Source organism: Centroberyx gerrardi, chromosome 10, assembly GCF_048128805.1.
Source record: "Centroberyx gerrardi isolate f3 chromosome 10, fCenGer3.hap1.cur.20231027, whole genome shotgun sequence".
NCBI classification, from domain to species: Eukaryota; Metazoa; Chordata; class Actinopteri; order Beryciformes; family Berycidae; genus Centroberyx; species Centroberyx gerrardi.
The window spans coordinates 1,423,561-1,437,028 of NC_136006.1; the positions used below are offsets into that span (position 1 = coordinate 1,423,561).

The 13,468-nt window shown below is 42.4% G+C and overlaps 2 protein-coding genes across 2 annotated transcripts; both read right to left on the reverse strand.

Moving 5' to 3' along the window:
* Positions 1 to 6,525: 6,525 nt before the first annotated feature.
* On the reverse strand, positions 6,526 to 7,621 carry LOC144539916 (trace amine-associated receptor 13c-like). Its single transcript, XM_078286241.1, has 2 exons — positions 7,536 to 7,621; positions 6,526 to 7,348 (listed from the first exon to the last, which is right to left on the reverse strand). Exons 1-2 carry the CDS (start codon positions 7,619 to 7,621, stop codon positions 6,526 to 6,528), a joined length of 909 nt encoding a protein of 302 aa, XP_078142367.1.
* A 4,132-nt stretch (positions 7,622 to 11,753) lies between these two features.
* Positions 11,754 to 13,209, reverse strand: LOC139916947 (trace amine-associated receptor 13c-like). Its single transcript, XM_071905951.2, has 2 exons — positions 12,950 to 13,209; positions 11,754 to 12,570 (listed from the first exon to the last, which is right to left on the reverse strand). The coding sequence occupies exons 1-2, from the start codon at positions 13,123 to 13,125 to the stop codon at positions 11,754 to 11,756; spliced, it is 993 nt and encodes a 330-aa protein (XP_071762052.2). The 5' UTR covers positions 13,126 to 13,209.
* Positions 13,210 to 13,468: the final 259 nt, after the last annotated feature.

Here is a 13,468-nt window from a genome sequence, read left to right on the forward strand (position 1 = left end):
CCATTCTTTTCAGCTTGACATGTTCTGTCTCCGTGAGGTGGGTCTCTTGTAGAAACACTATATGAGCCCCATCCTTTTTCAATTTGGATATGATTTTACTCCTCTTAATTGGATTGAGAACACCGTTAACATTAAAAGAAACTATTCTAATATTATTGTCAGTTATCCTAGCGGTAGGCAAACCTTCTCCTCGTAGTTTCAAACTTAAACACATTCAGTCTGTAAAGCATCCACTTTGCTGCAATGAACGGCAGCATTAACACAGTAAATAAACGAAAACGATAGCTTAGAAAATAAAATGGTCTGTCAAAAACAAGGATGACTTCCAATTTAAAGGTCTCCTTACTGACCTTATATGAGTCTGAGGGAAAACCGCTATGCCTGACAGCGTATCGGGGGCCCTCACTGACAACATAAGCACAGAGAATTTCGCCCATGTGTCAAAATGACAGCTTTAGTCCCCGACCTATTTTAAAATCGTGTTTTCGCTAGGCGACGCATGCTGCACATGTCAAATGCTTTGGATGAAATTATACATTAGGCTAAGAGACAATAACCAACCTGTTTTATCCAGAGGTTCTTCAAACGAAAGTGGAAATCACAAATAAACAATGTCACATAAATAGCATATCGCCAGTCCAAGATGGAGAGAGAAAAAGAACAGTTCGCGGGGTAGTAGATTTCTGCTCTCACTTGGTTATCAATCAGTCTCCTGGTTCTGGTCGTCTAAAGGTTCACAGTTTCTCCCTGTAGGTAGGCTCGATCCAGACATGTCCTTGTCCTCCCTGCCCCTGGCCTCCTCCTCGGCCCCTCGTTCTCCACGTTATCCGTTGAATCTGGTCCAACAGAGTCCCGGGGGTTTGATTACTTGAACTGGGAATCCCCTCTGCTCCATATCTTTTGTTGCCTCCTCTGCCGTCATACAATCTGATCTCGCCCTGGTAGCACATGCGGAGCTTGGCTGGGAATGGAGTTTGGAACCTGATGTTCTTTTCTTTGAGAACCTTCTTTGCTTCTGCATATTCCTTGCGCTTTCTGAGGACATCCGGAGCATAGTCGTGATCAATGTTGACTCTCTTATCCTGCCAGAGGAAACCTTTTTTTTGTCACGTTAGTTTAAGAATTTCTGGAGAATCTGGAGAACTGTGGAGGGTGGTAGTCCAAGCTTTTAACATGCCTTCCACGAAGGAAATCGTGGAAGTTGAATTTTCTTCGGCTCCCTCAGTAACCCCATATATTCTAATGTTCTCACGCCTCGAACGCCCCTCCTGGTCCGTTATTCTCTCTTCGAGCTGGACTTGTAGCTTTAGCATCTCGGTCATGATGTCCTTGCTAGACTGTACTCTCTCCTCTGTCTCTTGAATTCTTGTCTCAGCCTCATCTAGTCTTTTGTTGGTTTTCTTAATGTCTTCCATGATGTCTTTGAGCTGTTCTTTGGTGTCACGCCGAAAATCTCGCAGCTCGTTGAGTATCATTTGAGACATTTCCAAGTTGCTATTTTCTGCGCCCGCAACCAGCAGTTGTCGTTTTGGTGGGTGTCATGGTGAATGCTAGCGGGAGAAACGCTACGACTGCGCCCATCATCTTCGTCTGGTTTCTCTCCTTGTGCTGCATGTTTCTTGGGTCGCCTAGAATAAAGTTGTGCCCCATCTGCCATGCTAAAAAATTACCCTAGATGTTGAGTTTAAAATCGTGTTTTAGGGCTTTTTTCATTGAAATGTCGGGAGACCGTTGTTTTAAGCTGCCATCAGGTTGGTGACGTCACCAGAAGTTCGAGCTTGGTTTTTAAAGAAATAATTCAGGCTCTGTTGTGTTTTTTCATGTGTGGAAAAAAGCTTTTCTGTGGAAAAAAATGTTTTCTGCTCCTCGCTTTCTCCTGAATCCTCTAAACTGTGGTGATGGCCTATGTGGTTGTACCCATCGTCTATGGTAGGTTTTCGTTCGTGATTTTGAAGAGATTATTTTGTGGGAGGTACCAGGCCCAGGTCCAGAATGCACGGTTCGCCACTGCTGTGTGTTATATGGTCAACTGACATGAGGGTGAGTAGATAATGCCTCTGAATAATTTTCGTTTTTGGGTGAACTATTCCTTTAAATCAGAGTCCATAGCAATCAACAAACCATTTACTACCTTGGTGGGTGCAGTTTCAGTACAAGGATGAGACCTAAAACCGGTTTGAAATTGGTCAAAAGGATTATTGCACTAGCATGCAAGTGGTAGATTTAGAGCCAATTATGACTTTGGTAAAGGTCTCAAGGGAAATTGTTTCAAATTGTGAGAGTATGTAGCTGGCCTCATTACCAACAGTGAGACATATGACAGGGTGGAGAGCAGCCTGGAGGTGGGATGGATCCATAACCTCATTTCAGAAAAAGTCAACCTTATGATTAGAAAAATTCCATAAAGTCATTGGCGCTAAACGATGTGCCGTGGATGGGGGCATTTTTGCCGGGCCTCTGGGACCGGCCTAGAAAAGTTAAAGTAGCTAACTGACTGACTACCCATTGTTGAAAGTTGCATGAGAAGTGGCATGAAGACCTACTCAGTTATGGTGGTATATGTGCTATCGCGTTGTTAGCACTGTTAGCGTTACAATAAAGTTGAATTGAATTGAATATCAAAATGTTTGTTTACACGCACTTCCAAGGCAGGAACCCTTAAAATTACTCTAACCACATGTGGTGGTCTGGGAGAACCCATCGGATGTCGCCTCTACACATTATTGGCAATGAGCCAAAATAGATCGAAAACAAGTTTTGCGGGCGTTTTGAGATTTTGAGTGATTTTGTTACTTTTATCTCTATGTTACATCATGGTGAATAATTATTTTCAGAAAACAAAAGGGCAAGTATTTATTTTTGTGGTTTTGTGAACCGATGCATGAGAGGGGCGGACTTAACATTACTAACTTAACGTTACAGCTAATGTCCAGGAAAAAACACAAGCTGCCAAACAGATGGCAAAATGACAGTAAACTACTCATTAGGAGTGTTGGCTAACAAGCAGTAGGACAGAGTCACTTACTATGAGCGAAGCTACAGGTAGCTGCTGGTCGTGTCAGATATCCATCAGTCATGGCCACAGAAAGATGATCGCTACATCCACTCACATTATTCCCCGGTTACTGATGTCAACAACTTACTGCAAAAACTAATAAAAAGCTTTACTACAAGGCACAGATAACTGTTCCCTTTTCATTTCAACAAATTCACTTTGACTATATAGATAGCCTCACTTGTTACTCCATTCTATTTTTGCCTTATTCCTGTTTACCTTCTCACCACTAAAGCAAACATAGATAAGTGTCTGATAGGTGTAAAGCACATCCACAGACACACACTTGAGACAATCCTATGATTTCAGATTGCTGTAAGGAAATGACCAACTATGTTGTTGAGGAAAACAAATCATATTGGATTTATTTTCAGTGCTGGTGTGTTTTTTCCTTACACTCTCCTGTAGACTAACTTGGTGGAATGCCACTGGAGGAAATGGAATGTTGTGGAATGTTTAAAGCCATTCTTCTCACTTTTTACTTTTAGACACATGACAGATTAAAAAACTCAAAATCAAAATATCACAAAATAAACATGTCAAATCATGTGAAAGGTTTTTGCAGGCCACCACACTTATAGTATATCACTACAATGCAGAGGGCAGTACAGCACACGTATTATACTAGGGTGTGAAAGCCAAGAGGCCCTGCTTGCACTAGGTCTACCTAGTCTTGTTGGGTGAGTTTAGCAATGGTGTCATAAGAACCTAGGGTTATTTGTATCATTAACTTTGAAAAGTATGCAGTTTTTGTTGCTCCGAGGGCACATTTGTACTTTAATATACTGTCATCCCAGGCAAGGCAAAAGATCACAAGTTGGTCGAACAGCACTTGCTTTCCAAATTTCTGCAGATCGATTTTTGGCTAGGTGGTTTCAGTGACCCATGGTGCTGATTTCTTCAAGCTACATTTTCTAATGGTTAAGGGGGCAACTGAGTCAATTGTCATCAGTGAAAGGGCCAATGCAATCTCCAACAGTTGAATTCAAAAAGTGACTAAAACACATACTTTCAACATGTATGCACCAGAACCATCACGAGGGCTGTGCGAATAGTGCATTGGCACAGGGCGCTGCGGCTTCTAGGGCCCCATCATAGCCGCACTGTTTGCATGGAAAAATCAAGACAAGAGGTTATGGTCTCAGTAGCTAATTTCCCTTCTTCTAATATGTGTCCATATGGCGATTTTCAAAAGAATTGCATCATTAACGGGATATAACGGTTATAAAAACGGCATTGAGGTCAACTCTTGGCTTCACTCTGGCTGCTTCGGCTCCAAAAAATGTCAACATGGCGGCACTCGTAAACCCCAACTTTTGGCTTCAAAACGTTCAGAAACCTATGGGTGACGCCACACTCACTACGTCCATCTTTTTTTACAGTCTGTAGTTTTGGTATATTGCTGAGGGACTTCTATTCTGAAGGGCTGCGTGAACTGTGCGTGCAGCAGCGGGCAGGAGTCATCAGCGAGCTAGCATTAGCTTTAGTTCCCAGCTCCTGAAAGCTGCATTTCTGTAAAACGAAAGACTTTATTGGATCTTTGATGGTACCTCCTACATGATAGAAAGGGTGACAGTTTGAGCCACGGAGCAGCCGTCTGATGAAGGCTTGGCAGGCTGTTTTGTATATAAGGGTTGGGGAGGTTTGTAATGGCACCGGGCTGCTTCTGTTTCCTGTAACTTCCGTTTCGGAGCACTAGAGGGCAGATATTTCAATCGGCAGCTCAGGCATTTCAAGTGGCACTGAAATGAGGCACTGAAATCTGTGTTGTGATTTGGTCTGGTAGCTACCGGTCGTATGGGAACCAGTGCCAAAGTGGTACTGAGTTTCAGTTCCCAGCCCTATTTGTAAATTTAATTAAGTTCATTTGTTATTATCGATAATTTGGAACACAAGATCACATAAACTAAGTCTTCCTACTTGCTTTCTGATCCCAGCAATTGGTCTGTGCATCTGGACTCAAAGACTGTGGATTTCCTTGTTGAGAAGGGCCCTTTTAAGCCATCAAACATCGATTTCCCATTAGATAATGAGAAAAGACACTACTTCACGGGGGCGTCCTGGTGGCTCAGTGGGCTAGGGCGTGTACTATGTACTGCGACTTCCTGGGTTCAAGTCTGGCCCAGGACCTTTGTCGTATGTCATGCCTCTCCCCCAATCTTTCCTGCCTTTCTCTACTTTCAACTGTCTAATAAAGGCAAAAAATAAGTAGAACTTGAAAAAAAGAAAAGGCATTTCTATGAGGACTTCCGTGAAATAAAATGGCCCAATGGTGAAAAGGCTGTTACATACATTTATTTGGGAATATATTGCATCAAACAGTATACATAGATCCCTCAAAGATTATTTTTATTGTGAATCTACACTACGAACACTACAAATCTAGACGTATGAATTTTCACCAAAGCAATATTTTGCTTTATTCATGCAATATTTTCAGTGGAAAATGTGTGGGCTATGCCACAGATGTGTATGTGTTTAGGGGTCCATGATATGAAAGATTTTGGGAACCCCTGTTCTACACCCCCAGAAAATTTCAAAGGCACTGTAGTACTGAGAATGAAAAGCAGAGGGAGACACAAACTGTTTAAGTATTTCACATCTATTTTATTCTAGTTGTCTGCTTTCACAGCTGTATCCAAGTGTGGCAAACACAGGTTTACAATATAATTATTTTATGTCAATTGTAATGGACAATAACATCACATTCTATCTATGTATTCTGTATTACAATCTACCATAACGTGTACTAAACAATAAATATACAGTTTACCGTTTATTTCAATCATTTCTATAATATTACATTTTCCATCTTATATCAGACATTTCTATTCTAATTCAAATCTAAGGGACAATAATGTTAGATCTGATGATGATCCACACATGATCAAAAGTAAAAAGCAATGCACATGAATTCCAATTGTACACAGGTTTGATATCTGCAGCAACCAATGTGTGTCCATATATAGCTACATATCTTGTCCAAGTGTCCTTGAGCAAGAACCTGTAACTGCTCACTTATAGTAAGCAAGTACAGATAACAGTGTCACCTAAATGGCCATAATGTTAAGGTAAATGTCAATCCATAAGGAACAATAGAAGGATGGCAAGTTATATTCTAAATGCAATACTGACTGTGAATAGCAGAGGGAGCCAAAATTTGTCTAGTGGACATTATGACTTTTACCTCATGGATCCAGAAGGTAACTCACTTGCATATTCATTCACTCACTCACTGTTCGCCTATCTGGCCCTAGTGGCCATTTCGAAACACTAAACCTGGATCATTTACTTGCCTCCTCAATACTGCTGAGCGGTGTAGGCTCCTTCACATCTGTGAAACTCTGTATCCTCGTTTTGATTTGTCCAGGTTTTTTACCAGTTGAATTCATTGACTCAAAAACAATATGAACAAATATGTTTGATCCTTCATAGAAAATGTCTATTTTCAATTACTCAACTGCCTCTCTCTACAGCATGTTGGTCCCACAGGAGTCAGGCTGCAGTATCTGAAGTGTAACAATGAGTTTAATAGATTTTCTAAACCAGGGGTAGAAAAAGACCACAAAAAGATAGATCACAGGGTTTAGACAGGAGTTACAATAAAAGAGCCAGACCACAAAGGCCTCAGATGCACTGATCAAGGTGTACTGACCTGTGAGAGAGGGATAGTAAAATGGAGAGAAACATATTAGAAACACAACTATGACAATACCAAGAGTCCTGGCTGCTTTCCTTTCAGATTTCTTAGCAGTTACAGTCACTGAACGCTGGAGTGTGACAGCCACAATGTGGGATCGCATGGCACGAGCCTGAGACACAGCCACCACAAATACTCTCATATACAGAACTATGATGACAGTAATGGGAACAATAAAGGTCACAATAAGGTCAACGGCTCCTGCAATGTAGTTAACAACCAATACACACTCTCCGTAGCAGGAATTATACCTGCCTGGTTGTTCCAGGTCATCCTTTAGAATCAGACTGCCATAGAAAGCAGAATAGACCCAACAAAGACAAACACAGATTTTAACTCTTGTCTTAGTGACTTTGGTGGGGTAACACAGAGGGTCACAAATAGCCACATAGCGGTCGACTGATATGAGCACCATGTTTCCTACTGAGGCAGAAGGAAGGATGAAGGCTACATAGTGATATAGAGCACACATGAAGTCACCCAGTAACCAGCAGCCACCTTTTAGAATGATTTCAGCCGGCATCAGGAGGCCCATGAGAAAGTCTGAGACAGCCAGGGAGAGGAGGAGGAGGTTGGTGGGGGTGTGGAGCTGCCTGGAGTGAAAAAGGAGCATTATAGCAGATATGAAGTATCATTAAATACAAAGAAGCATTATTTAGCAATCTGACTGTTCTCATCAAAGGCCAAGATATAACAGTATCTTTGTTCTAGTCCATGAGCAATTTCTTTTTGTAAAAGTGTATAAAAAGAGTAAAAATATATGAAGAAATCTTTGGCCACCTGTAGTGGGAGACGGAAATGATGACCAGCAGGTTGAGAGCCACAGTGAGCAGAGAGATGGAGGACAGCAGAATGTAAATGAGCATGGCCTCAGAGTGAGGACGTCCCTCTTCCTTTCCACCATCCTCTTCATTATCTCCGCTGCTGTCACTCTACTTCCTCACCTCTTCTCTCACCCCCCGATCTTCTTTTCTCTCCTCCCTTCCCAAATCATTTTGCTCTCCTAATTCTAATGGAAGTTACTTCATCAAATTAAAAAAAATATATATAAAAATCATAATCAATATAATGAAAATGAGTATATATATATATATATATATATATATATATATATATATATATATATATATATATATATATATATATATATATATATATATATATATATATATATATATATATTTTATATATATCTCATTTTCACGAGGAAACTGATTAGTTGGTCGTGCAACACCTCTCAATGTACCTCTCCACTGCTGTACATGTCACAGTTTCAGACTTGTCGACTGCACCCAACACAGGACAATTTTCTCTGCACCAACTCCAACACAGAAGAGCAGGACAAGCAGGAATACAAAAATACCTTTTTATTAGAAACAGTTTAAAACAATTATTTACTTCCTTGCAAATTGAGTAGAGCACACAGATTCAAGTGGTAGGGCACTGCAACTAGGAAGTGGAGCACTGCAAATTGTAAACCTTGTTCTCACTGCATACCAACACACATTAAATGGTCCCACCCTTAGCCCTGGCCTACACTGCCAGCCCCAGTTCTATCTGGGGAGAAGAATGGGGAACAGGAGGCAGGAGACCGACAGGACAAACAACTTAAACAGAGAGTGGGGATAGGTTCTCAAGGCCCAAAGAGAACCAAATCCCCACAAAATAAATAAAAGAAGTCAGCCGTCAGGATCCAAGCAGCGCCTCTGGAACAGCCCCCCAGAGACGTCATCAACCGCGGCGTACTGATGGCCAGCCCGGAGTTTCCCCACCGACGGCGATGGCAGGGGGGGTTTAGATCATGACACATCCCTTACTGTTCGGAGCGTATAGCGCCATGCATGCGTTGTCCAGCCTCTCAGCTAGCAGCTCTCCACCGCAGCCACTTCACACATCGGGACTCGGGAATGTCCTCCACCAGCCAGGTCAACTCAACAACAGGATAGGACAGAGAAACAATACAGATAGACACAACACAGGAACTGAAAGACAGAACTTGGTGTGTGTGGCGCAGAGAGCTGTTTTGCACTCACCAGCCAACCAACAGAAACACACAAAACAAAGGGTTTTTATAAGGAGAACAGCCTATCCCCAACCCCCACTCTGATTAGCAAATGCACTACAGGTGAGTCTAATCAAAGCTCTTTGCCACAGTACTAGGCTCTTCTCACTCTTTCCCCCTGTCCCATTTTGGCCCCTAAACACTCGGCCTAGACAGTAACCCTCGAATTTGCACGTTCCCTCGAGCCGCCGCCATAATGGAGGGAGTCCCATTACCGAGTGAGCCAAATGACGCGAGGGCGAGTGGCTGTTCAGCCCGAGGGTTACCCAGCAGGCACTGTGATACCAATCCGCCCCTTAAACCTCTGTCCGAGAAACGCAAACTCAAAACTCAGAAATGCAAAGCCAAATTCAAGGAATGCATTTGTGCTTCAGTGCCATCTGCTGTTCAAACCAAAAATGATGTGCTGTCCTCCGTACATCATTAGTCATTTAACAGGCCCTCCTTCACTTCCCCTTGGCACTCGGTAATGCATAGCACCATGCATCACGCGAGTGGCCCCTTGCAGAGTAGGGAGGCGGAGTATGAGGGGGAGCAGAATATTTGAAATGGAATGCATTTGCCCTTAAGCAGGCCTAATAATAAATAATAATAATCAGTAATAAAACTTACACAGAACAATAATTATAAAATATTGCAGATGAGTTCATTTCATAAATATGTCTAAATCCTCTAAATATTGTTTGTTTACTTACATTTATATACAGTATATCACCTGTTCGTGCACTGGAAATGACGGACGATCACAATGCATCCTGGGTAAGATACGCTTATGAAGTCTACATTGTTGTTGAGTAGCTCCCTCGGCCCTTGAAGGGTCGATCTCAGAAAGTTCACTTGAGTTACCAGAGTAATGGAACGGCACTTAAGATGGCCGACTAATGAAATGCACCGCATGTTGTTGGAATGCCCACGCTGTGCCCACACCCCCTTATCCAGCCTGCAGACATCCATACTTGGTGTTACATTAACCAAGTTGGGATCATGTTGGACAGTAACGTAAACTGCCCAGGCAAATGCATGTGCGGCGCAGATCAGGCAGCTGGACTGATCAGTACACCTGGTAGGGACAAGGCCATTTGAGGAGGGCACTACTGTTATCTACTTATCAGCTATCTTGGAGCCAAATTAGCTTAGCATCATGCATCACAAGAGGACAGAGACTCCACCATGTTGGATTTTCTTTCAGAGGTCTACATGCTGTGGGAACGCCCACGCTGTGCCTACCCCCCCTTCTCCAGCCTGCAGAGATCTTCTCAGCATATCTCAGGACTATAAGAACTAGCTCCTTTTATGACGATACTTCATCAGAGCATTGGGTTCGAAATGTTACATGTGATGTTGTAATTAAAGTATGATCATAAATGAGGTTAACACCTTAACCAGGTTAAGGAACAAGACCACGCCTAACTCCTCCCCCAATTACCTGTCCAACTCTACTTATACCTGTTTAACCTTCTCCCCCTCGTTTGCTCCAGTTCTCACGTCCCCCCCCCCCCCCCCCCCCCCCCAACGTCTTGTTCTTCTGTCTTTTCAATACTTTCTCCATAGGAACCACAGGGGGACACGATGGAGTCTTAAGACAATGCCCCCACCCTGAGTCTCATCTCCCTGGGTTCCTTCAATTCACCCAACATTACAAATTACAATAAACTGTTTAAACTGGATTCCATTGAGGCGTGGTCTTTGTTAAAGGGAGCTTATAGTGTGCAGACTATACTTTTGTTATTTCAGGGCAAATCAGTGATATAAATGATTAGTAAATCCTGGCTAGCCCTGTTTAGCCCTGTTTGTCCCTGTTGTGGAAACTGAGCACATTAAAGGTCCCATATTGTGTAATTGTGGGATTTCCCTTGATTATAAAGGAGTTGGATGGTTTATCTAAACATGGTGAAAGTATCAAAAAGCACGGTCGCCATCTAAATCCACACAATCCATATTAGAAAAGCGAGCCTCTAAACGAGCTGTTTGGACTTCCGTAACTTTGTGGCGTCACAAAGGTTCGCTCATTATCATTTCTGTAAGAAATAATAGACTAACAAAGTGTTTTTTTCAAAGCGGTTGAGCGGTTGTCATCGTTTATTACCGGAGAGTTTTCCCTACCTGTAGCCGCTGGGCTCACGTCTCACGTTTCACTCCTGAAATGGTTAGCCAATCAGAACAGAGGGGTCATTAATATTAATGAGCCTTAAAGACACGGCGACAGAAACAGCCTGTTCTTGGCAAGGCTCAGAGAGATGCTGGAAAATGGATTGAGAGTGTTTTTGGTACATGACACCACACAAACAGCTTTGAATGGATCTCAAGACATAAAATAAAACACTGGAAAGTGTAGAATATGGGACCTTTAAAAGATCAATGTGTACTATTTCTGAAGCATAATATGACTAGTAAATATCAGCTGGCTTTGCTCAATGGTAGTGAATGAAACAAAGAGAACAGTTCACGGTCCATCGCTGCAGAGATTTCTGTATTCAAACACAGGAGCAGGTTAGTCTGTGTTGTTGGAGACTGTTGGAGATTGTCTTAGCCCTCCTGGGTGTGTATTGGAGAGCAGCATGCTCTACAAACAATAAAGCTTTACAGTGAAGTAAATCACAAAACTTTTAACACAATCAATTTTCATCATGGTAAAAACCATGAAAATAAGGCCCAGGCAGAAAATCTACAGAATTATCCTTTAAGGTAAATGCCAACATGAGCAATGAAAGGATAGCAGGGTATATTCTAGATTTGACACTGACAATGTCCAGCAGAGGTAGACACAGATTGTCTGATAAACATCTTGTTTTTTAAAGATTTATATCAAGTACAGAATATAAGAAAAAAGAAAAAACATGTTTTGGAGCATGTTTTTTTTTGTTTTGTTTTTGTGCAGACTTCTGGCATTTTCTCCTTGACAGAAGGGCTCCTTTAAATCCTTCCACAGCCTCTCTTTACAGTATGTTGGCCTGACAGGAGTCAGACTGCAGTATCTGAAGTGTAACAATCAGTTTAATAGATTTTCTAAACCAGGGGTAGAAAAAGGCATAGATCACTGGGTTTAAACAAGAGTTAACATAGACCAGAGAGACCACAAAGGTCTCAGAAGAAGCACTGGCCATGTTGTCCTGGGCTGTGAGAGAGACACAGTAATATGGACAGAAACACATTAGAAACACAACTATGACAATACCAAGAGTCCTGGCTGCTTTCCTCTCAGATTTCTTAGCAGTTACAGTCACTGAACGCTGGAGTGTGACAGCCACAATGTGGGATCGCATGGCACGAGCCTGAGACACAGCCACCACAAATACTCTCATATACAGAACTATGATGACAGTGATGGGAACAATAAAGGTCAAAACAAGCTCAACAGCTCCTGCAATGTTGTTGATGACAACCACACACTCTCCAATACAGGAATTATACCTGTCTGGTTGTCCCAGGAAATCCTTTTGAATCAGACTGCTATAGAAAGCAGAACAGACCCAACACAGACAAACACATATTTTAACTCTTCTCTGAGTGATTTTGGTGGGGTAACACAGAGGGTCACAAATAGCCACATAGCGGTCGACTGATATGAGCACCATGTTTCCTACTGAGGCAGAGATGATGGTAAAGACAGCGAAGAAGGACAAAGCACACATGAGGTCACCCAGGAACCAGCAGGACCCCACAAGGAGGATTTCAACTGGCATCAGGAGGCCTGCGAGGAAGTCTGAGACAGCCAGGGAGAGGAGGAGGAGGTTGGTGGGGGTGTGGAGCTGCCTGGAGAGAAAAAGGAGCATTATAGCAGATATGAAGTATCATTAAATACAAAGAAGCATTATTTAGCAATCTGACTGTTCTCATCAAAGGCCAAGATATAACAGTATCTTTGTTCTAGTCCATGAGCAATTTTTTTTTGTAAAAGTGTATAAAAAGAGCAAGCATTATATTCATTAATATTTGTAGTATCAGTAGTATATATCATCACTACATATAGCAGATATCAAGCATTATGAAAATACAAAAACATTATTTAGCAACTTCTCTCTTCCCATCAATGGCCAAGATGTGACAGTACCTCTATTCTAGTCTTTGAGCCATTTGTTTTTATAAGTCTACCAGTTCTATAAAGATTTGTATATGCCAAATCAATGGCCACCTAAAGTGGGAGATGGAGATGATGACCAGCAGGTTGAGAGCCACAGTGAGCAGAGAGATGGAGGACAGCAGAATGTAGAGGAGCATGGCCTCAGAGTGAGGACGCATCTGCTTCCTGCAGGAAGTGTTGAGGAGCTGTGGAAAGCAGAGTTCACCTCCTTCCAGGGTCTCCATCATCAGAGAGAGAGGAGGAGAGGAGAAGCTGCTGAGGTCTGGCAGCTTTCTGACCAAAGCTCTCTATCACACAGATGATTTATCTCTCTTTTCCCTTTTTGCCCCCCCCTCTCTCTTTTTCTGATGTCCCTCATTTCCTCTGCATCATCCTTTTCATCATCATTACTCTCTGCTGTCCTTTCTCTTGTCTTCCTCTGTCTTCTTCCCCCTTGTCTCCTTTCCTCTCTCCTCCTTCCTTCCTCCCTCCTTACCCATCCGTTGGCTGTCTTATTTCACCCACCCCTCCCATCACACTTCTCTAGCTCCTCCATTTTTCAGTCTTCCACCTGGTCACCTCTGTTTTCAG